The sequence below is a fragment of the Molossus molossus genome, unplaced genomic scaffold, assembly GCF_014108415.1.
Source record: "Molossus molossus isolate mMolMol1 unplaced genomic scaffold, mMolMol1.p scaffold_m16_p_13, whole genome shotgun sequence".
Classification (NCBI taxonomy): Eukaryota; Metazoa; Chordata; class Mammalia; order Chiroptera; family Molossidae; genus Molossus; species Molossus molossus.
In genome coordinates this window covers 67,092,579-67,118,194 of record NW_023425348.1, presented here as the reverse complement: position 1 = coordinate 67,118,194, position 25,616 = coordinate 67,092,579, and the positions used below count along the sequence as shown (strand labels likewise).

Sequence of the window (25,616 nt, the reverse complement as noted above, 5' to 3'; positions counted from 1 at the left end):
TTGAGGTGGTCCTGTATTGCTATAGACTTCCCTCTTAGAACTGCTTTTGCTTCATCCTACAGATTTTAGAACGCTGTTTTTCTATTTTTATTTTTCTCCAGGTATTTTTTGTTTTCCTTTTGATTTTTTTCATTGTTTTGTAGGATGTTGTTTAATCTGCAAATATTTGTGATTTTTCTAGTTTTCTTCAAATTGATTTATAGTTTCATGCCATTGTGTCAGGAAGGATGCTTGATATAATTTCAGCCTTCTTGAATTTATTGAGAATTGTTTTGTGGTGTAACATTTGATCTATCCTAGAGATGTTCCATGTGCACTGGGGAAGAATATGTATTCTGCTGCTTTTTGATGGAATGTTATATATATATATATGTTCTTCTAGTATAAGGTGTCACTTAAGGCCACTGTTTCCTTATAGAATTTCTGTCTGGATGACTTACCCATTGATGTAAGGGAGGTATTAAGGTCCCTTATCATTACGCTGCTGTGTATTTCCTCCTTTAGTTCTGTTAATATTTGCTTTACATATTTAGGTGCTCTTATGTTAGGTACATAAATATTTACAATGTCTTCTTGTTGAATTGATCCCTTAATCCTAATGTAATGCCCTTCTTTGTCTTTTATTGCAGTCTTGGCTTAAAGTCTGTTTTCCCTGATTGCTCCTCTGCAGCCTCTAGCTGTGTGGTAAACCTGAAGCCCGTGCCTCAGGCTGATGCTTCAGGACACGAAAATAGGCCTTTTTCACAGGAAGACTAGAGATCTGCTGTCTGTGCTGTGTCCCTAGAGATCTGCTGTCTGTGCTGTGTCCCCTGGGTGGTAGCCTGTCCAACACTCTCTCTTTGATTGTTTTAATCCCAGCAACACAGTCCCTCCTGGCCAAAGAACCAGGCACTCAAGGGGCATTCCCTGTATGGATTGTACATGCCTGCTGGCTTCAGCAGTGCCACAGGGGATGGATGCCAGAGAAAGCCCAAAGGCTGCAGTGGAGCTCTGGGAGGATGCATGGAGGGGCGAGCCGACTGGCTACAGCTGGTGGAAAAATGGCATGAGGTGGGGCCAGCTCACCATTACTATCAAGGTGGGATAAGAGAGCAAAAATGGTGTCCACCAGCACCTCTGTCCTTAGGGGAAGTAGCAGTAGACCCCTATGCTTCTGACAGATGCTTTAAGATTAGCAATTAATGTATGGCCTAAGTCCTTTTCAAACTGATGATTTTAAAACTGCTGTTTTTGCACTGGTTTCTTCAGTGAATCTGTAGGTGAGCCCTTTAAGAGTGGACTTACCATTACTTATAGCCTTTTGGGTCTCCTGGCTATCAGTCCAGTTGGTTTTCAATGCTAGACATTGTTGGGGCTTGTCTCCTTGGTGCAGATCCTAAGGATTGGGGTGCCTGACATGGGCACAAATCCCTCATTTATCAAGGGGACACGCCATGTCTGCGAGATCCCTAGTGATTGTGGGTGGCCACAGCGGGTGGAGTTTTTGGCCAGACCATGTCTCTGCCTTTCCCACCTGCCTCCATGTGGTCCTTTTAGCCTTTGTTGTAAAAGGAGCTGTTTCACTAGATTTCAGGTCTTTTCAGAGGGAGTTGATCCATACGTAACTGCAGATTTTGTGTGTCCATGGGAGAAGATGACTTCAAGATCTTCTCATGCTGCTCTCTTAAGACACTTTTTAGAAACACCAACTTTGCAACGTCTTGTTTAGTACTAACTTTGACGATACTATGATACTTTATGAAGTTTTTAAGTAAGAAAAAGACTCTTAAAAAAAGAATATAATTAATGTCTTTTACTTAAGAATTTTAAAAAAGTATTAGATGTAGTATACAATCTTTTTTGTGTGTATTTATTTATGTATCCTATTGTAAAATAGGCTTATCTGTAATAGTTATCACTGACCATGTGGTATGTGTTTTCTAGCTGGAAATATAAATGGAGATACAAAAAGCAAAAAGAAGATCTTACCAAGCATTTACAAGTGAAACCAAATACTAGGCAAATGACTGCAGAAACTTTAGATTAGCTGCACCTGCTTAGGACAAAAAGTAAGTCTCCCATCCTTGTCACTGATAAAACATGGGTGGCTCCAACTCATTTCGGGAGGGTAGAACACTTACTATGATGCCCAGTGTACCAAGTTCAATGCAGATATTGAGCATAACAATTAATAATATGTAATTCAGAAAAGGACAGGACACATTGGAAGACATCAATATAACCCAGATAGAAAATGAAGCAAAATATGCATGTATGACCTCACAGACATTTAAAATACCCACATTCAGAAGCACATAGCTTGTTCATGGATTGGGAGAATTAACATCATTAAAATGTCCATATTACCCAAAGCAATCTATAGATTCAATGCAATCCCCATCAAAATACCAATGACATATTTCATAGAACTGGAACAAATACTTCAAAAATTCATATGGAACAAAAAAAAAAACAACAAACACAAAACCCCAAATAACCACAGCAATCTTGAAAAAGAAGGACAAAGTAGGTGGGATCACAATATCAGATATCAGGTTATACTACAAAGCTTCTGTAATCAAAACAGCCTGGTACTGGCACAAGAACAGGCATATAGGCCAGTGGAACAGAACGGAGAACCCAGAAATGGACCCAAGACATTATGCTCAATTAATATTTGACAAAGGAGGCAAGAGCATACAGTGGAGTAAGATAGCCTCTTTAATAAATGGTGTTGGGAAAACTGGACAGCTACATGCAAAAAAATGAAACTAGACAATCAACTCACACCATACACAAGAATACACTCAAAATGAATAAAAGACTTAAATGTGACCCATGAATCCATAAAAATTCTAGAAGAAAATGTAGGCAACAAGATTTTGGACATCATATGCAACAGAATTTTCACTGATACATCACCTAAGGCAACAGAAACAAAGGAGAAAATGAACACATGGGACTACATCAAACTAAAGAGCTTCTGCACAACAAAAGATACAATCATCAAAATGGAAAGGCAACCCACTATATGGGAGAGCATAATTGCCAATGATATATCAGATAAGGGGTTAATTTCCAAAATATATGGAGTGCTCATACAACTCAACAAAAGGAAGACAAAGAACCCAATTAAAAGATGGGCAAAGGAACTAAATAGACACCTCTCCAAATAGGACATACAAATGGCCAAGAGACATATGAAGAAATGCTCAACATCACTAATCATCAGGGAAATGTAAATTAAAACAACAATGAAGTATCACCTCACACCTGTCAGAATTGCCGCCATCAACAAGTCATCAAACAACAAGGGTTTGGTGAGGGTGTGGAGAAAAGGGGACTCTAGTACACTGCTGGTGGGAATGCAGACTGGTGCAGCCACTGTGGAAACACTATGGTGTTACCTGAAAAAATTAAAAATTGAATTGTCATTTGATCCAGTGATCCTGCTTCTAGGAATATACCCTAAGTAGCCTGAAACACCAATCAGGAAGAATATATGTACCCCCATGTTCATAGCAGCACTATTTACAATAGCTAAGATCTGGAAACAGCCCAAGTGTCCATCAATAGACAAATGAATAAAAAAGCTGTGGTACATATACACAATGGAGTACTATGCAGCTGTAAGAAAGATCTCTTATCCTTTGAGACAACAAGGAGGGACCTGGAGAGTATTATCCTAAGTGAAACAAGCCAAGCAGAGAAAGACAAATATCACATGATCTCACTTATTTGTGGAATATAATGAACATAACAATCTGAGGAATAGGGTAGACCCAGAGACGTGGCAGTAGGGTACAGACTGACAACCCTCAGAAGAGGGGGTGGTGGGAGGAGAGAAGAGATAAACCACAAAACTTATATGCGTGTATGTATAACCGATGGACACAGACAACAAAGCTGTGTACCGGCTTGGGGGGGGGGGGCGGGGTGTCAATGGGGGAAAAAAGGAGAAACATCTGTAACAAAAGTAAATTCATAAAAAGTTAAAATAAAATAAAATACATTCATTTTATCAAAACCCCAAAGACATTTCTCTGGAAGTCAGTAGGTCCATTTCACATACAGTGGGCCAAACAGAATAGCGACATGTTTCTTAAACATATGAAGACATTTAGCTATTCTCCCACCTCTGCATCAGAGGATGAGCCTGGGCGACCTCAGGAAAGGAATCTTCATTCGGTCCTTCTTTGGGAAGGGAACGTCTCTGGGAAGTGGCACGGTGGCTAGATTGCTTTGATGCATCTGTTTGAGGCCATTCTTACCTGGCAGCCCTGACACAGCTGGGACATTCTAAGGCAGCCGAAAAACCACCTCCCAGACCTTTTATAATTACCAAGCAGTATGTGAAACAAATACCCTCAGCCCATGCCTGCCCTACATTGCGGACTCCCGCCTCGGGGGGTTCAAGAATGGGTGAAGGGTGGGGCAAGGCTTAGAGACTAGAATGAACTAACACATATTTATTGTGTACATTACTTGCTAATTAAAAAAAAAAAGTATATTTTTGCTCTTTTGAAAAATCCCTGTAAAAATAAGCCTTTGCACCAAAACACCCCTGTTCTTTGCACTATAATAAAAATTTTCATCTTCAAGGACACACATGGCCCTACTCAAGAAAGGGGAGCTCTGTTTGTTTGTTTGTTTGTTTGTTGTTTTGCCATGGGCAAGCCACAAAGATTTTAGAGGGCCCTGATAGAGAGTTTTCACTCCCTCTTGTGGCATATTCCTTTTGAAACACAGGAGGGGGTTAAGGCTACGAACTGAAGGGTGGCAATCTGATAAAGCAGACGGAGAAGATTTGCTCTACAAGGAGGTCATATCAAATTGAGAGGAAATGTTCTTTTCCTCTGTGCAATGTACTCAGCAGTCATTGGATTGCTGAGAAAACTGAGCAGGCTGCTTCCATGGGAAAAAGTATTCCTCAAATGACAACCTTTTAAGTCTCAATGTGCAATGACAAATATTACTAAAGTCAGAGAATAATCTTAACCCTAACCCTAACCTGAACCCGAACCTATACATATATTTTAGGACCAATCCAAAGAGATAGGATAACAAACAATCATTTTGATACTGAGTGTTAATTTTAAAAAAATTAGGTTGATATACATATATAAGAACATATTGTATAATAAATTTTTCCATTTAAGTCCTATCAATTATATTATGGGAATTTTGCATATTGAAGTTAGTCACAAAAATGAGTGAGTAATTATGTCAGTTACACATGGAAACTAAAATATCATTACATAAAAAACTTCATATTTCCAATGTGTTATTAAAGTTTTCAATGTGCATCCATATGTTTGGCCATGTACACACATTAGTTTTCATCAATCAGTTTTAAGGTTGGTAGAGATTAAAGAACGTGTCACCAACCTCCTATCCTACGGGTCAATATATGTTTCTCTTGAACATGAATTCTACCCCCATGCTCTGTTACTTCCCTGCTTTGAGCTCTCAGTGTCTTCTCCAGGATCATTTCTAGGCCATGCTATGGTCACCCTGTTCCCAGTCACTCCCACACCAGTCCATTCAACACAGATGACCAGACCAAGACTTCTCTGCAACACCAATCCAATCACTTCACTGTCTTTTATTTTTATCCTCACCCAAGGACACCCTGTTCAGATAGAGTGGGAGGGGGGGAGAGAGAGCGAGAGCGAGAGCGAGAGAGAGAGGTGAAAGGGACACATTGAGTGGCCACCCCCCACACGACCAAGAAGCGAAGGGTATACAGTGGAGGACGGGCAAGTGCGGCAAGAGAAAAACGAATCTCAGGAGACGTTCACAACTTTGTTAGCGTTTGAGAAATTATATGCATTTGGTCAAAACCAGAAGTATAGAACTCTGAAGATGTCAAATGCATTCTAAAAAAACAACAACAATCTTCTTTTTAAGTGTCCAAAGATCTTCAACGCATTTGAATGGCTTTATAAAATAAGCCTGAGAACCAGTGAAAGGGAATACGCCTGAACTCTGTGTGGAGGAAACTTCCTTGCCGAAGGGTTTAGGACTGAAACTCTTAGTCAGGCACTTAGACCACTTCATGGTTTGTTCCCTTCCTTCTTCTCTGTGGACTAATAATTTTAATTCCCAGCCTTAAACTAATTGCAATTTCCTAAACCTACCTTGCTATTTTATACTTCCGTGACTTTCCACAGGCCTTTTTCCTTTGTTGAGACTTTCTTTGCTTTCTATCTCTGCCCGCACAACGGATGCTTCCAAGCCCAGCTAAAGCATCACCTCTCTTCTGGGGACAATTTCCTTATCTCAGACTCCTTCCTCTATGTTATAATTAACCTTCTATGCATGCGGTAGTGGACTTAAAATAACGTACTGTACTTCTTTGTTTTCATGGCTAGTGTTCCCTCCCAGACGTGATAAAACCTGGAGGACAGAATCCGTGTCTTTTTTTAACTTGGTATTTCCTTAAAGAGGTTCCAGCACAAAATAGGTGCCCGATCTACGTGCCATGAGAGAGAAGATTATGAGGGAATGCTAATTATCCATGCCTTCCTTCCAGCTGTGTCTGTCCCATGACAAGCGCTTTCTCTGGCTGATTAGCATCTGTCTTTGCATTTCTGAGCTCAGCATCTAGTGCCAAGAGAAGATCAAGGAGAAGTGGTCTGCATCTTGATGCCAGATTTTAAAAGACTTTACTCACTTGGAGGAAAGAGCAGACGTGGAAAAAATGCCACCGAGGACTCGAAACAAAACAAAGTCCTTTCACAAATGGGGCTGCGTTTGTTTACATGTTCTGGAGTACAAATGTTTGAAAATATGCAATGGCAGTACAATAAGGTGTCGACTCCTGCAGGCAAAAAGCCAGAGACACACTCTCCCAAAATGGCCTATTAATTTCTCCTTTTAACCCACCCACTGCACAGCTTGAGAATGTATTTTAAAAATCTGATCTTGTTTTAAGCCATTAAAATATTTTCCAGTGTCTAAATAGCAGCCAGTTCTTCTTATATTATTCATGATTGCAGTGTGACCAGTTTTTCCACTACCTAACTGAGTGTAGTATCGTTTCCATTTGCCACTGCCTGATAGTATTGAGAAATGTAAGCTATAAACTGCACTCGTCAAGAAATATTAATGGGGGGGGAGGGTGGCCGTCTCTTTTTACAATACTTAAAAGCTTATGCTGTAATAATAAAAAGTTGGCCTTTATTCCCTGAAAGAGTTAAAAGAAGAACCTGAAGGAAATGAAAGTAAAATCCAACAGGATTACACAATTAAGGTGGGGTTAAAGAAAAATATTTTTAGTACCAGAAGAAATTTAAAATAAAGAACTAATGATAATAATACATGAGCGAGTCTGCTATTTGACCCAGCTGCTACTTGGTTATGTAACTAGAGAGTCCTTAACTACCGAGCAAGGCATTCACTGGAGAAGGCAGGGAAAATATATTTCCCTGGGTACCCATATGCATTCCACCAGCTGGCTGGGCTAGATAAAGAGGAAAATGGATTCCTGGTGGTTTAGACAGAAAGCACTAGAACAAAATCATGTCAGTTGTTGGCATGGTGAGACTAAGGGAACAGTGCTCGACAAGACTGGCTTGGGTGAGAACTGGAGGGGACAATGTCATACCCTACTGAGAAACATAGGACAAGGTGAAGCTGTGTGGTTTCAACTTATTAATTAGTAATATCTCCATACCCCGTAAGCTGTTATAAGTCTAGCATTTAAAACCATGGAGAGCCCTGGCCAGTTTGGCACAGTGGTTGGAGCATCGGCCCATGAACCAGAGAGTCCCAGGTTCGGTTCCTGCTAAGGGCACGTACCTTGGTTGCAGTTTGTCCCCAGCCCGGTTGGGGTCGTGTGGGTGGCAACCAATTGATGTGTCTCTCTCACATTGATGTTTCTCTCTCTCTTTCTCCCTCTCTCCCTCCTGCTCTATCTGAAGATAAATGCAAAAATGTCCTCTGGTGAGGATAAAAAATAAAGAAATAAAAATAAGACCACGGAGAGTTACAATACATGTTTAGGAATTTCAGAATGAAAAGGGGTAAGGTAATATCTCTACCTTGGGATACGACCCAGAATTCCCAGAGAGGTGTAACAGAATTCACGAATGCGGGCTGTTGCTCAAAGAGGCTAAGGACCCATATTTCTGCTTAACAGTGGAAAGGAAAGTTCAGGAAAACTTGCCTTGTGAGTGTGTTTGTACAAGTCGAGATTCTAGTAAATACATAAGAATCATCATGTTTTTTAGGACTTGCCTTTGACCCACATAATCTTTGATACAAATCTTCAAAATACACAGAGAGTGAATTATTAACACTTCCCACTTCTTTCCGGGGCCTCTGCTTGAGCTGTAATTATTGTATATCTCCTAAAAGCCATACTTTAAAAAGAGCTTTCCACCTATATTATTTATTTTACTTTGTTCCTCCACTCAAGAAGTAAGTCTTCCCCCACCCCCTCATCAAATCCATTCATTGCAGATTTTCTGAACATTTATATAGACACAGATTCCCTTGAGATATATATAAACTGTCCCCAAGCAAATTTTCATCCCATAATTTTGCCTGTGGGTACCAGGGTAGGAATTCCTGCTTTGTTGATTTGGTGTTATTCTGGTTTAGGTCGCATTATTAAGAAGGGCAACTCTAGTTTGTTCTGCAACTTTGCCGTGAACCCCTCCGAAGTGTGTGTGTGCGTGCGCCAGGTTCTGCGGTATATGACGAGATTGCAAGTTTGCTACATTTTTTCTTTCCTGTCTCTTTAGAATATCTAGAACTCATCCGCATTTCTTTCCATCACTCTCCAAGTGATCCATGTTGGTAAATCATAAAATATTGCACATACATTACCACAATATTTTTATAAAAGCCCAAGTGTTTGAATTTGCTTCTGAGCACATTTCTTCCCATACAAGTGTTGAAAGACATTGAAGACCATGGCAAAGTTACCTGGAAAAAACAATTCTCTTTGGAGTTTTTCTCTGGCCTGCTGCGAAAAGCATCTCTTCTTCAGCCATTCAGCTTCAAATTCACTGGTATGTTCACTTGGCCATGTGATAAGAACCTTATAACACAGAAAGTAAATATTACCTATATGTATGCTATGCTCCTGTGTACTTCAGTTTTCCACTATTGCCCTGTTTCTGAATGTCATGTAAGATAATCAGGGAATCCATTTTTTTTTTTTGGTGGGGGGGTGGGGGGAGGCTATGTATGCACAGGCATAGAATAAGCTTTTGGAAAACAAGATCACTGGAAGCCAAAGGGATCCATCTGAGTTCTGAGACCCCTCAAATATCACACAAGAAATAAAACCTGGCTAGATCTGACATTGTTATTGCATGTTCTCTAAACCTGTGGTTTCCAAAATTTCTGTGATGAGTTGTAGTTGGATATAACTTAACATTCCTGCCCAGAACATCAGAAATAGTCATGATGTGATCAGGCAGATAATAATAATAGCACAAAAATAACACCATTTTGAGTGCATACTATATAATGAGCACTACAAACATAACTCATTAGAACTCATGCAACTCTGGGGAGAAGGTACTGCTATCTTTCACCTTATTTCAGGTGAGGAATGTAAGAGTAAATACTATTTCTATGGGCACACAGTGAGCAAGCAGTGAACCCTGGGAGTAAAGTCCCTGAGTAGAGAGAAGATGATGACCTTGTGGTCACAATGGCTTTTCTGGTGACTATCAGATTATTTGGAAGAGAGAAACACAGGGTGGTGGCAACATCTAGTTTGTGGTTTCGAGAGCTATGCTTTTGGGAATTCTAGAACGAGCCTTGCACATGTACTCACTAATTTTGAGTGCTGGGCACTTTGTTAAGCATTCTTACCTATATTATTTCATTGAATCCTCACATCATCTCTCTGAGCAAATTCTATTAGGATCCCTACTTTACAGATTAGTAAACTGAAGCCCAGAGGCACCCTTTTTATTACAGAAATAGCTTGGTTGTATCTTCAAGTCTGTCACTCATTGAAGGAATACCAAACAACAGTGTAGATTTTATTAAAAATAGTAGTAGCAATAAAGATAGGAGTAATACCAGAATTTTTCATTTACTGAGCAGGCTTGCTTTGCACCAAGCACTATACACACCTGATCATGTACATGATCAAATGAAAATAAATTTATTTTTTAAATTATTAAAGACTAGCCCCTTTATTCATCTTGGGAGAAAAGGGAGAAATAATTTAGAGATAATTACCCTTTTTCTGTCAAACGACAAGTCTTTAATACCAATGTTCACATCAAGAGATTCCACGAGAAATTTCCGTGCTTTTGCAGAATCCAGGTAGCAGTCGGGGCACTGACAGTTGTCTCTCAGCCACACGGCAGGGTAGAACGACTCTGTGCCATCGTGCCAGAGAATCTGCATCAGATGAGCCCCGTCCAGCACTTCTGCCTTCTGAATGGCACAGTGCATGTTTCTGGTCCTCGCGGCTTAATCTTGTCAGCTACCTGCAATGACAAATTGGTGTTAACAGGGATCTCTGGCAGCTTGAGTCTGAGCTTGACCTCTAAGAGTGTGTGAACGCGTCACGTGGACTCTGGCTTTGGCTGTTGGCTCATCTGCCAGAGTTTGCGGTTTGATTTATCCATGCTGGGACCTTTGTTCTGGTGAGAATATTTCATAGGTTGCAAACAGAAACACAGTCACTAAAAGTCAGTAAGATAAACATGCTGAGTCAGGATCCAAATGAAAAGAATTCCTTTTTTTCCTCACAGACATTTTAGATAATACGTTCAGGACCAGTGACATACACTTTTATAATTATGTGTGTATAAAAGCTCTGGAATGTTTTTTAAGGGAGAAAAATGCTCCATAAATTGAAAGCACAACAATCATACCTGCGCTATTTTAACTGATGCCCAATTACACCTACGTTTTGAAAAAAAAGTTTCTATGGCACAAAATTAGTAAACTTGTTTTAATAAGGGGAATATTAATGCAATTTTTAATTTTATTTTAAGAGGTTCTGTAATCTAGTACATTGTATCATTTCTATTCTATCATTTTTTTTTTTTTTATCCTCACCCGAGGATATTTTTCCATTTTTTGTACAGATAGAGTGGGAGGGAGAGAAAGGAAGGGAGAGAGAGAGAGAGAAACATCGACGTGAAGGGACACATCGAGTGGCTGCCACCCGCACGACCAACCAGGGCCGGGGACAAACTGCAACCGAGGTACGCGCCCTTAGCGGGAACCGAACCCGGGTCTCTACAGACCGCAGACTGACGCTCTAACCGCTGAGCCAAACTGGCCAGGGCTCTATCATTTTTTTTAACTTATGTAGCGCATTTTCTCAATGCAATATAAAAGTCCCTCGGCTCTGCAAAGAACTCGTTTGGTTTGCTGTCTGAGATTTTCTTTTTTAATAGAGCACGCCTTGATATTTTGGTTAGTTTACTCCAACCCTTTAATGAATACTTTGATGACTTTTCTTGGAATGCATCACTTCTTCTTAGTAAGAAATCCACCAAAGTGGAGCGGACGCAGTCCTGACAGGAAGGGGTGGGGTGGAAGCCTGCCACGGTGCTGTGGACTGAGCGCCCCAGCGTTCATTCTGACTCCAGTCAGGACTGTGCATGTGACCTTCAGAAATCGTATGTGTCCTAAGTCTCACTTTCTGCATGTATTATTTTCCAGGACTCTGAACTTATGTGGAAGAAATAGAATTTATGTCGAAGATGTAGAACTTCTTCCACATTATAATTAGCTCTCATTAATAGAAGGGACACATGACAATGGAAACGAGACTACATTCTCTTGGGATTAAAAGGAGGCGTACACATGCGTGCACGCACACACAGATATACACACAAAATGACTGTTTCATAAGTATCTCCTGGGTACCAGGCCCTGTAGTTGTCAATGGAGGGTTCAGCGACGAGCTAGACAAATGCCTCCCTGTCTTTCTTAAACTCATCGAGGAAAACTTTATACATCATTACAATAAGTTAAAAAAAACAACCAACAACACTTCCCCAACATTAAAATAAAACAGCTTTTAGGTGATTGTTTTACATATACTTCCTTAAATCATTAGCTTGGATAATCTAGTCAGGTTATAAAACAGAGCCAACACACACACACACAAAGACTGCTTTCTTCATTTAGCTAACTCCCTCTAAAGTTATCTAATGATGGAAAAGAAAACATGATTCATTGGGATTCATGGTTGTTTCTACTTGGTAACTCCCATCTATTTTCTCTTAATAACTTATATAGCAACAGGAGAGCATTATTACCTAAAAAAATCATCTAAAATATAATTATAACCAAGATTTGGAAGCAGCCCAAGTATCCATCAGTAGATGAGTGTATAAAAAGCTGTGATACATTTACACAGTGGAATACTACTCAGTCGTAAAGAGGAAGAAAAGTTTATCCTTCGCGACAGCATGGCATGACCTGGAGAACATTATGCTAAGTGAAATAAGCCAGTCAGAGAAAGACAAGTACCATATGATTTCACCTATATATGGAATCTAATAAGCAAAATAAACTAACAAGCAAAAATAGAAGCAGACTCATAGATACAGAACAGACACACAGATGTCTGGTGTCAGGGGGCGTGTTGGAGGGATTGGGCAAGAAAGAGAGAGAATTCATGGACATGGATAACAGTGTGGTAATGGGGGAGGGGAGGTGGAAGAGGGCATAGAGGGGATAAATGATGATGGAAAAAATAAAATAAAATAAAAATATATATAATTTAATTTAAACTTGGGTGTTTATCTCATAGATTAAAATAGAGGCTCTTGTGAAACCCCAATATCAGTTTCTTTGTGGAATGAGTAGGAAATTTAGTTCTCCTGATAGAAGGGGAAGCTGGCAGGTTTTTCTCACATGAATAGTTTCAAAGGACAGTGATGATTCCAATAAGTCTGGGATAAGATAACTAGTTCATTAAATCACACATGATACACCTGGACAAAGTGGAAAAATGTAGTAAATTTTTATCTGAGTCGGGTTGGCAATCATTTTTGTAAAAGGGAAGATAGTACACATTTCAGGGTTTGCAGGCCATATACAGTCCCTATTGCATATTCTTACTTTATTTTTACAAACACTGTAAGAATGTAAAACTATCCTTGACTCATGGACTGAAGGAAAACAGGCTGTCGGTCGTATCTGGAGTAGGTTGCCTGTCCTTGACCAAGTTATCTAAGTCATGCTTTTACTACAGTAGGATATAACCACACTTAAATACAGAAAATGGTTCTCTTTTTCTTCTCATACATCAGGTGAAACTGATTCAAACATATACTAAGTATCTTTTTTTTTTATCCTCACTGGAGGACATTTTTTTTTTTTTTTTTTTTGCATTTATCTTCAGATAGGGCCGGACGGAGAGGGTGGGAAGAGAGAGAAACATTGATGTGAGAGAGACACATCGAGTGGCTGCCACCCACACGACCCCAACTGGGGCCGGGGACAAACAGCAACCGAGGTACATGCCCTTAGCAGGATCCGAACCCGGGACTCTCCAGTCCTCAGGCCAACGCTCTAACCGCTGAGCCAAACTGGCCACAGCGTAAGTACCTTCTTTGTGCCTGCTGCACTAGAGGGTACAAAGATCACCCTGAAGTTCTAGACCTCAGGGAAAAGTGAGATTATTCTGAAAGTCAATAAAAAGTGAGCCTGGGCACCAATGGCATTTAGAGTTGTCTGAGAGGCACCAGGAAACCTCCTTAGAGAAAATAAGAGTAAGTCTTAAAGGCTCTGTGATCAGTGCTGCTGAATGCATATTAATTCCATCTCCTTTTCCTTTCTCCTCCTTCAGTGTAAGCAGGTGACTAGGAATTAGCTATATTTCATAGCTTCTCTTATAGCTAAGATTAGTATGTGATATAATACTGGCCAGTGAAATATATTTAGAAGTTGCTGGACGGATAAAAATTTTTTTTAAAGAAGTAGACTTATCTGTCACATGATGTTTTTTCCTTCTTCCTGCCTGGAATGTAGATGTGTTATTGGCAATGGGGCAGTCATTTTGCAAACATGAGGCAAGAAGCAGAAGGTTAGAATCTAAAAGTAGCCTAGGCTCCCCATGGTTCTGTGAAATCACATTGCCAGGACCGGACAGTGAGGTCTGGACTTGTTTTTACACAATAAAAATAAACTTCTTGCGCACGGAAACGTCTTTCTGCCAGCTTTTCTGGCTATAGATAGGTTGGGTCACACAGAAAAAAGCATGAGAGCTCCTTCCAAGGAGAGGGGGCAGAATGAGCCAAGGGACAAAGATTTGAAAGTATGGAGTTTAAACAAGAGAAAATATTTGGTGTAGCTGGTGCCAAAGGCTATGAGAGAGAAAACAGGTCAAAAGAAATGAAAAGGTGTGTTGTTACCAGATCAAGGAGCATATGCACAGAGGAGTTTGGGCTTTATTCTGTTATAAATGGAAAATTTTAAATATATATATTTTTCAGGCAGGAGATTGGCAAGGGCGATGATACTGAGAGTGTTATAATGTATTGAAAACAGGTAAAAACACTAGAATCAGATGGTTTGGAGTTTTTGTGGTAACCAAGTTAAGACTACACGAGAGCCCTGGCCGGTTTGGCTCAGCGGTTAGAGCATCGGCCTGCGGTTCGGAGAGACCCGGGTTCGGTTCCCGCTAAGGGCATGTACCTCGGTTGCAGTTTGTCCCCGGCCCTGGTTGGGTCGTGTGGGTGGCAGCCACTCGATGTGTCCCTTTCACGTCGACGTTTCTCTCTCTCTCTCTTCCTCTCTCTCCCTCCCACTCTATCTGTGCAAAAAAAATATGGAAAAATGTCCTCGGGTGAGGATAAAAAAAAATAAAGACTACACGAGAAAGGCGGGAGTGGAGGTATAGAAGGATAAGAGGGGAGGACAGGTGTAAGCAATGTTGCGAAGTTATATTTGAAAATGTCTCTCAGTTTACGTCCTCATACATTTTTCTTTTTCTTTTTTTTTTTATTAAAAACCATTTTATGGAAAAGAATGGCTCCCCCTCGCCCCCCCCGATTCTACAAGAAAACAATTTTTTTTTGAGCCTGCTTAAAAATAGCAATGGCTATAATCTGTTGAGGATGATCAAGAAATGCAATACAGGATGCAACTGCTCACATGGACAGCCCTATGAAAATGTGGATGTGTTTACCAGGCATGCGGTTACACCCAGGTTTCTTCTAGTGAAAGGCTATGCTTTTTCAGTGAGTGGAAACTAGACAAATGGGGAGGATTCTGGTGTCACAGCAAATAAATATCAACAGGAATGATGGAGAGCCCAGAGGCAACATAGAAGTAGGAAGAAATTATTTACATATATCCTGTTTTGTTTATCTTGTTTTTTCTTTTTGCTACTTAACCTGTGTTTATAAACTGATGGATTCATCACTTGCTAAAATTACTTGCCAAGAATCAAGGGCAAAAAATATCTCAAAATATCAACACATGCAAAACAAACATATATAGCTTTGAAGCTCATCTTCTGTATGCTAAAATCATATTTACCTTAAAAAATGTTTTTCTTTATTGACTTTAATGAGAGAGGAAGGGAGAAGGAGAGATAGAGACATTGATTGGCCAACTCCTGCCTGCCCCCCATTGGGGATTTGGCCCACAACCTGGGCATGTGCCCTAACCGGGAATCAAACCAGCGACCTCTTAGTGCATGGGTCGACGCTCAACCACTGAGCTATACCTGCTGGGCAACCATATTTACCTTTTAAAGTACACCTGACAAAATAGCCAAGGGGGTGTAAAGTACAGCATAGGGAATACAGTCAATAACATTCTAATAACTATGTATGCTGGCAGGCGGGTACTGGAAACAATGGGTGATCACTTTGTCAAGTACATGATTGTCTAACCTCCATGCTGTACAACTGAAAAGAATATAAAATTATATTGAATGTAAACCGTGACTGAAAAATAAAATTTAAAAATACATTTACAAATCCGTCATGGCCTGATATTTCAGTTATTGTAAACCATAATTATGTCTCTTTCATTCTCTCCCTTCTCTAAATCAATTTAGTCTTTCAGATTATTTTCATAAAATGTGATATCTAGGTTCTGCACCTTTCCAGTTTACAAGTGTCTTTCAAAATGTGGGGGCACAGAATTACAAGATACCATGGATGTAATGTTTGTAGTATAAAAACAAACAAACAGGAAGACTAGAATTTCTATGGAGGATGAATAAAGAATATCTAGAAGGTTTTTTATTTTTTTTATTTTTTATTTTTACCTTGTGAGTTTTAAAGGATAGTGGTAACAGCTATGGTAACTTATGAAAGAGCAAATGGTTTGGTTCTCAAATTAGACTATTTGTTTTCATTATATCGATAGCAAGGTCACAATAATAGCAACTGTAGAAGTAATAGTTTACTAGATATGTTTTCATGCCACTCGCTGTTCTAAGTGCTTCATGTACATTAACTCATGGAATCTTTATTACAATCCAGTGAAAAAATCTGCAATTACCCAAATAAGCAGCAGAGAAGAAGGTTAGGGAATATTAGCATACAGATAATGGTAAAAGTCATCTAAAGTTCTCCAAGGGAGTAAGACAATTAAGAAACAAATCCTACTCATTTACATTTATCATTCAAGTTCCATGTGTGTTGGTCTATATTCTAAACTCAACTCATTGTCAGTACAATGGTGATTAATGGGTTTGAAAATGTTTGGTTGAAAGGATTCTTATAAAACTTGAAATCAGATGCATTGATTCTTAATAGATACATGGTCCCAAGGGTGCATTTTTCACCACAATAAACGTTGTTCCTGTAGGTACAGATGGCACTGTGCCCATGTTCTACTTACTGTTGAAGTGATCCCACCTGCAGACATCTGCACCCACACTAATTACAACCCAACTTCCTCTTCAAGCTTTCTGTCTCTTTTCCACCTTTCTTTTGACCAATGGATATCCTTAGGAGGATAATTTCCAGAGAGGTTTCACCTTCTGGACGGGGGCTGATGGAAGGTTGCCCTAGGCCCATGAGAGGGTGGAAGAACCGGAAAGACATGGGTGTTGCTGAAGTTAATTGTTTGAGTATCTGTGAAGGAACTTGGTGGGTCATTTCTACTCTTGACTGTCGCTTTCTCAGCTTTATGACAAATGTGTGTGGCACTCTGAACCAAAGCAAGGATCAATGGGAGAGCAGTTCCCCTCTTTAACTTCCCTTGGCTTATGTAAAGGTCTGCTAGGGAAAATGTGATGAATGTGAAGAAAGAAAAGAGTCAAGGATCAGTATCTGAAAATAAATTCTTTCTGAAAAGTGATAGGCTGTATATCAGTGTAATTTGTTAAAATCTGGTTTTCCATTTAGTTCACTTGACTTGTTAAAAATGAGCCCTTTTGAGGTACCATGCTCATGTAGTTATTTGATCAACTATCGTGTTTCTCTGGAGAAAAGAAAAGAGAAAAGTAGATACCCCTCCCCCTCATTGTTCTACTTACTTCACAATTATAATTTAGTTCATGAAATATCATACTGATTTTGAGGGGAGGAAGTCATTTTTCGTGACCTGAAAAACAGAGCTTAGATTGGTGGAGATCTCCACAGATAGAACAGAGCTCATCACCTGGGGTGTGTGTGGGTTTCTTCCTAACTCACTTACCCTGACTTTCCCTGTCAGAGTTATGAAATTTGTTTGTAACTCCTGTTTGGCACAACCAAATCGTCTTACAGATTATCCTATTTTAGCAATGGGTGTGGTTTCTATCTTTTTTGATCTGTTTAAAACTGAGATGAATTCAAGTTTTGTCAGCTGGTTTCTCTAGCACTATTGGAGAAGTCAGGAACGTAGCTCTGAAAGTTATTTTATGCATCAACCTTAGAAATGAAATAAAAATAAGTGTAGAACTCGAATTCTAGAACCAGAAGAAACAACCTGCAATATCACCGGGTTTAGTGCAAGGAAAATGGGAGCTCAGAGATGTTGGGTGTGATCCGTCCAAGCCCACACTGCTTGTTATGGGAGAGGTTGTCCCAAAACAGGTTTGCCAGTCCAACGTGCATATATAAAGGGGGTGTTTTCTAATCCTAATAACAGAGAGTGAAACAATTTCTCAAATGCTGATTGCAACTAATTTGAATAATAGGTTTTAGATGGGATTCTCAGGAAGCTGGTACAGAAACTTCATAGTGACTACACATAAAATTAAAAGTAATGGAGATTAATAATATATACTAGAGAAGGCTGATTCATCTGCTAGATTACTCAACACTCAAAATAAAAAAGTAGCTATTTCTTGACTGTCTTTTGTTTTGTTTTGTTTTGTTTTTTAGTGGAAGACAAGGATAGAGAGAACTCGTGTTTCTAAATCTCAGTATCATGTTACCAAATGTCAGTTGAATTTCATCTTTTCTTAGGTAAGTCATCAGACCCACTATCGTATAGCAGGATCCTCTCATGAGTTTGACCTCCTGCCTTTAAGTGGTAGAATCACAAAATGATCAAAATGCAAGAAATGTGCATATTTTACAGGTGTACTGTCAGTACAGGTGTATTGTATAGGTATATATAAAAAACCATTTAGTCAACTCTTACTATGTTCTAGCTGCTCTGCTAGTGCTTTCTACCTGTTAACTGCATTTCATCTTCTTGAGAACCCTATGAGATCAGTACCATCACGTCCATTTTATAGATACTCTGAGCTTGGAGAGGTGAAGTAGCTGATGAAAGCAGAGGAAAGAGGGATTCTTGACTACTGCCTAGGACCACATCATGGAGAATCTATGGCCAAATACTTTTCCAGGCAATAATTTCAATTCACCAAAAATAGACTATTAAAATAGTAGCTGATTATCTCAAGATTGTTGGTTGTTAGTTGACCTCACCATACTACATTTCAGCCTTGGAGGGAAAGGACAGAAAGCTGTTTCCCAGACATTACACCATAAAGGCTTAAAATATTACTATCCCTTTGTATTTCAACCTTTAAATTATGAAACTCAATTAATTTCCACTTGGTAAAGTAGAAGTTGACCAGACTATATTAGTAGCATCTGAACTTTAATATCACTTAAATATATATATATATATCCTCTAATCATTATCCTTGCTGCATAAGACCCTTTAACTTAGAGATTATTTTATTTTTTAAACTTGATTTAATAAGTGGCGGAGCTACTTAATAACGTCTGAATATATTTTCAGGTGAATAACAGATTCTGCAAAGCCAGTCTGTTCTCTGGAGCAGGTTCACCATCCTGCTTGCTGTCCTGTCTAAAGTGTCAAGTTTTATGCAAACACTTCTTCTTAATTAGAAAAGGGAAAACTTCAGCTTTACTCCGGTGGGATTACCACGCTGAGATCGGAATCCCAATTATCAAGGCATTCCTTGACTGACAGTGCAGAGTGTTTGCTAGATTTTAAGATGTCTAAATCTTTGAACCAGAACACATGTTCATTATGAGCAATTTTATATTTTCAATAAAAGCAATGCAAAATAGCTGTCATATCTCTTCTCAAACTACATGTAGGGAGCAACACAATCGAAAGGGCACACAATAGCCTCTCTTAACCAGTATTCTAAAGGCGCCTGTTGCATCCAGCTTTTTGGATTTCACAACGGGCCAAGGTCTAATACGAAGTCACCTTTCTCTGGGCTGGATTGTGGATTATTCATTGAACATTTCCACCATGAACCTTCCCTGCCCCCACCATCCAGTCTGCTTTTTAGACAGTATTCTCTCTGTCCCCTCTGTATGCTTTCTGGATCAGTTTAGGGACTGCAAAGTAATTTGACTGCTAGACTAAGCCAAACATAATTAGGAAAGAGAAGCTGCCAAGTAGTAATCAGACCCACCGCATTCCAGAATCAAGTCTCTTGCAAATGCCTGTTGGACCATCCCCGTTGCAGCCCACATGGCTATGAGATCCACGTGACTGGATTTCCAATTGGATGCCCCCCCTCCCCAATCCATAGACCTGAATCCACAGGCTCTTTAAATAAAAGCAAGTTGAGCTCAATCATACCTGTTCTCAGATGTGCTTTGGACGCCACACCACGCAATATATACCAAGGAAAGAAAATGTCAGCTTGGATCCCGAATGTCCTTTGGGGCGGGAGCCTCTTGGTGCCTGTCACATCCCAGATTGATCTGCCCTGGTTTCCCTTTGTCTGATGTAGGCTATTGGAAACCTCCTTTCTGCTCCTGGCAGCTCACAGCAGCCCTGCCCCCAGACACAGCTAAGGTTTGCAAATGAGGACGATGTCACAATCTCAAGGTGTAGCAACTCCTGAAAGGAGCTTGGAAATTTAAAAGAGTAAAAGAGAGAGAGAGAGAAAAAAGCTTTTATGGCCTAAAGGGGAAGCAGTTAGAAAGAAAAAAATACTTTCACTACTACAAGTGCCTGAAACCACAAAACCTCAGGGTTCAATGGAAAGCATTGCCTTCGTTTAGAACCGTTCCTGACAGAAGGAAGAGCAGGTCTCACCTGTCTTGTCTCTTGTCCCTGCGCCAGCAGCAGCAGCAGCAGCAACTGAAGGAACTCTCACTCCTGCCCCACCTGTTCACAGTGACAGCTCTTTTATTGCAAAACTCACCTGGAGAAAAGGCATTGAGATACACATTGAACAGGGAGGAGCTTCCAGCTCTCACCTGAGCGACAGGTGAGGTGGTATCTACCTGGCCATAGAATATTCCATATGAACCCCTTTAGTGGGAGCTGGATTAGTTGTCCGGGGCTGGTAGAAGGCTGGAGTGGGTCCCCCTGAGCCCTATGCCCTCCTTTCTCTGCCGCTTTGGCTGGAATGAACAGTACCGCCAGAGAACATGGGCTTTTCTGAAGGCACCTGGTTGCTCAGTGACTTGACTCACAACACACAGCTTTTAGGGCAACAAAAGGGAAAGGCCAGGGTGGGCAGAGCGCCAGGGACCCAGAGCCTGGCTGCCAGCATTCAGATGGGAAGTGCCCAGTGCAGGGGGAGGGCAGGTGGGTAAGTCTTGAGTCCTAGTTCCTAACAGGGGCCAGATTCCATTAAAGGAAGGTCTGCAGGTGGCAACGAAAGTCCAGAAAAGAGGCTCTGCGCCCTCTGCCTTCCTCTGGCTACACCAAAAGCAGCCTCAGCCTTCAGCTTGTTGCTTCTTGCTCGAGGGGCATTCATAGCTGTGAGACTCGGATCTGGAACAAAAGCGCTAGCCACAGAGAAAGTGCAGCCCAGCTCTCCGTGGCCTCCTCCGTGGCTTGTTGCCCACAACTCCCCTTCCAGGACTGCAGTGTCCCCTCCTCCCTCAATGATGCCCTGGCAGCTCCTTCCACGCAAAATTTCAATGGCATCCCTTCCTGTGGTCCCCTCCTCCACCTTCCTTCTTCCTTCTTCCGAGTGCAGGTCCAGGTACTGACAGCCAGTGACCAGAGGCAATGACAGCAGGTTGTATTTCCTGCAGGGCGGGCCAGTGTGTGGAAGTGAGGCGCTCTCATGAATACTGCCAGCTTCTCAACCCACAGTGGCTGACTTCACAGGCATGCCGGTAGCAATCAGTTAGTTACACTCTAAAATAATAAAAATACACTCAACGAATTTCTACCTCACACCTTGGGCATGGTAACAGTTGTTAGAATAAATGTGGTAGATTCTGAGTATGCTTTAAGAAAGTTGTTGGAGCTCTGACCGGTTTGGCTCAGCGGTTAGTGCGTGGGCCTGAGGTCCAGAGAGTCCTGGGTTGGTTCCTGCTAAGGGCACGTACCTCGGTTGCAGTTTGTCCCCGGCCCTGGTTGGTCGTGCGGGTGGCAGCCACTCGATGTGTCCCTTTCACGTCGATGTTTCTCTCTCTCTCTCTCTCTGTTCCTCTCTCTCCCTCCCATTCTACCTGAACAAAAAATGAAAAAGTGTCCTCGAGTGAGGATAAAAAAAAAAAAAGTTGTTGGAAAAAAGTGCTGCACGTACATGTTTTATAAAACAAGAGTGAAAACAAACAAAAGCAACAAACTAAAACCTGTCAACAGTTAGAGTTTAAAAACCTGCACAAAAAGAATTAATCCCCACATTGAGAACAAACAACAGACAGGCAAACAAATCCTACTCTTGAGTGTGAGAAGCCCCTTTAACATTGAAGAAAAAAAAAACAGGAGCATTTCCCCGAAGGGTCTTTCTTTCCTGTGTTAACCCTTCCGTCTCCAGCTTGCTTTCACATGTCTTCTTAGTCGACTATTTTGGAAGTAGCAAACAATATTAATACCCCGGATCTCACATGGAGAAAAAGAGACTGTACAGGTCCAGGGACTACAAAAGATCACAAAAGAGCATTGGTACCAGAGCAAGAAAGGTTGAAATTTTGCCCGTGTTCCTTTTTCCTTCCTTTCTTTCATTTTGGATCTTAGAAAAGTTTATTCTTAAAATTAATTCCATGTTAAGGTCAGTTAATTGGACGTAAGTATTGCCAATGCATTAAACATTAGAAACATTAGAATTCAGTGTTCATTTTAGACAGAAGTGTAACGATGCCCTCATTATGAGTGAGGATGCTCTGGGCTGCTTGGCAGACTTCTTCAGTAATGTCAGGGTAGCAGGGTTTGATGAGATTGTGCAAGATCTCACTCAGAGATTTTTAAAAATTTTATCGTTTAATTATATGATACAATATATTACTTTCAGGTATACAACATAGTGATTAAACATTGAGATGCTTCACAAAGTGACCGCTATGATAAATCTAGTAACCATGTGTCCCCATACATAGTTATTATATTATTGACTACATTTCTATGATGTATATACATCCCACTGACTAATTTTATAATGAGCAGTTTGTACCTCTAACCCGTTTCACCTATTTTTTTCAACCCCCCCAACCCCCTTCCCATCTGGCAGCCATCAGTTTGTTCTCTGTATTTATGTCTTTGTCTCTGTTTATTTTGTTTCATATTTTAGATTCCACATATAAGCAAAATCATACGGCATTTGTTTTTCTTTTTCTCCTTACCCAAGGATATTTTTACATTAATCTTTAGAAAGAGCAGGAGGGAGAGAGGGGGGAAGAGAGAGAGAGAGAGAGAGAGAGAGAGAGAGAGAGAGAGAGAGAGAGAGAGAAACATCGATGTGGGAGAGACACAACCCCAACCGGAGCCGGGGACGAACTGCAACCAAGGCACGTGCCCTTGGCTGGAATCGAACTGAGGACTCCTTGGTCCGTGGGTTGATTCTCTAACTGCTGAGCCAAACTGGCCAGGGCTGGTATTTGGTTTTCTCTGTCTGACTTATTTCACTGAGCATGGTATCCTCTAGGTCCGTCCATCACTCGGAGATTTGATGGTAGGTGGTATTTCCCGAGGACGAAGCCTTTGGAGCCTGGGGACCCCACTGGCAGCAAACCTGTGTTATTTTTACCACATGCAGGTGCTCAGGTTGCTGTCCTGGGCATGGACAGCAAGACTATTTAGCTTCAGTAAAACTAGTACCTATGGAAAGATTCTGCTGTTTACACCACTTCCCATTTTGAAGAGGAAACATAGTAGAATTTGCAAGGCTACCTCTAATACACACAGTCGACAGCAGCATTCTTTTTGATTCAATTTTGGTAATTGTATAAAGGTTTAAGAATTTTCGTATCATTTAAACACACAAACATGCGTTTTAATGAGACTAAAAAGACAATTTTATATATTCTTGCATATAAAGGGAAAACCAAAATGGCCCAAAATCCCAGTGCCCTCACATTATTAAGAAATTTATAGAAAGACATTACATGACATGGACTTCTTTTTTTCCGCCCTCTTTCAAATTCCTTTTCCCAGAGGTAATTACTGTTAATAATTTTTTTGGCCTACACTGAAGTATTTACTATACATATGTGCAACCCAGTGGTATGCTGGTAAACACTGAACAACCAGCTCTCTGTGCCCATGTGTTTTTAATTCTCAGGTAATAATGAAAGTGCTTTTATTACCCATGGTGATGGGACCCAGGAGCAAGGAGAGAGCCCGGGCCAGAATTTGCAAAAGGATTCAGCTGGGTATGTAGAAAAAACACTTGCATTGAGTAGGAAGCTGTCTTGAGTCCTTCCAATAACAAAATCTGTCACACTAAATAAATATTAGTAATCATTTTGCTAACTGAAATCAATAGCTAAGCTCTGAAATTTTAATCATTCCGTCTCCAAGAACTTAGTGACTTCTGAGTAAATAATACACTGTCAAGAAATGGTCATTCTTAATATTATTTTCTAAGGCTGAAAAGAAAGGTGGCAATAAGCCCATTTAATCTTGAAAAGAATTTGTCATAGGTGTTTAAATATTTAGTACATCTCCTCTTAGTGGGACATAACGCCTACGAAAGCTTTGGGACTTCTGTATTTAGTCCCATTCTTAGAACAGGAAATAGAGGCCTCTACCCTGTTACCTGTGTTTTGGGGGACTCTACTCTGGCCCTCTTCTATCTGTACTGCTCCCTACAGTACAGGGGACCTGCCCAGAGCCTGCACCATCCCCCCACTTCAGATAATACTCTGCCAGCCAGACCCTAAAATTTTAGCCTTTCAAAGACTTGAGTCTGCTTCCAGGGCCTGTGAGTTCACTCTGTTCTTTCAGGACACTGAGGTTGCTCTGCCCCGCTGGTCTGTACACCCTAGTCTGAGAGGGGGACCAGGGGCAGCTGTACTTGTGTGTGCACTGTACAGGGAGATGGAGGTTAGATGTGTGCTCTGGAGTGGCCACACCCTCTCCCTCCCACGGCAGGATGCACCTTGAAACCCAGTGAGATAGCTGTAGGACTCGGGCTACAGGACGCTGGAGTCTAGGGACGCTCTCCCTTCCCAGCCAGATTTCTGTTGCTGTTCATCCTCACCTGAGGGTTTTTTTTTTTTTTTTTTTTTCATTCATTTTTAGATAGAGTGGAAGGGAGGGAGGAAGAGAGAGAGAAACATCAATATGAGAGAGACACATCAATTGGTTACTTCCCACATAACCTTGACCGGGGCCAGGGATCGAACCTGCAACCCAGGTATGTGCCCTAGACCAGGAACCAGATCTGTGACCCTATGGTCTGCGGGTCAACGCTCTAACCGCTGAGCCAAACAGGCCAAGGCCCCTGCCAAATTTAAATGTGGAGCAACAAGGAATGTAGGAATTCTAAATTCAAGCTTGATTTTCTAGGATATTATGAAGGTATTTGGATTATAAAGCATATTTTATTCAACAGGTTGGTAAAGTAGTGGTGTGTTGCTGGTAATGGTTTAAGGAGAGAGAGGCTGTCTGAGAAAACACGACCACCTAATTGCAGTGTTTGCCATTGCGGTGGCGTAAATGTCCTGCCAGGCATAGCCAGTTTCTGGCCACCAGTGCAACATTACTGAATGCGACTTCCGGAAGAGGTGCATACAGTCGGCTCTCCTGAGCGGATAACAGCTGAATCCAGCACACCACTGTTTATAATTTCGAATACAGTCGTGTGCCACTTAACGACTGGAATATGTTCTGAGACATTATTGTTAGGTGGTTTTGCATGCATCATGGCATAGCCTACTGCTCCTAAGCTACAAGATTGGACAGCATGTTACTGTATAAAACAACAGGAGATTAAATCATGCACAAGAGAAAATGGTGCAATCGTGAGACAGTAAACAGGAGATGTATGACCAGCATCGTTTTACAGCCAACTTTTCAAATAAGTATAAAGAGTACATTCTAAAATACCAATACAAGTG

General features: G+C 40.8%; 1 protein-coding gene across 1 annotated transcript in view; it reads right to left on the bottom strand.

The window, feature by feature from the left end:
- Positions 1-10,407, bottom strand: part of BBOX1 (gamma-butyrobetaine hydroxylase 1) — a 54,527-nt gene extending 44,120 nt beyond the window's left edge. Inside the window, exons 1-2 of the mRNA XM_036259840.1 lie at positions 10,189-10,407; positions 8,914-9,028 (exon numbers count right to left, since the gene is read on the bottom strand). Of these exons, the coding sequence (XP_036115733.1) occupies positions 8,914-9,028; positions 10,189-10,407 (334 nt within the window). The remainder of the gene's footprint in view (positions 1-8,913; positions 9,029-10,188) is intronic.
- Positions 10,408-25,616: the final 15,209 nt, after the last annotated feature.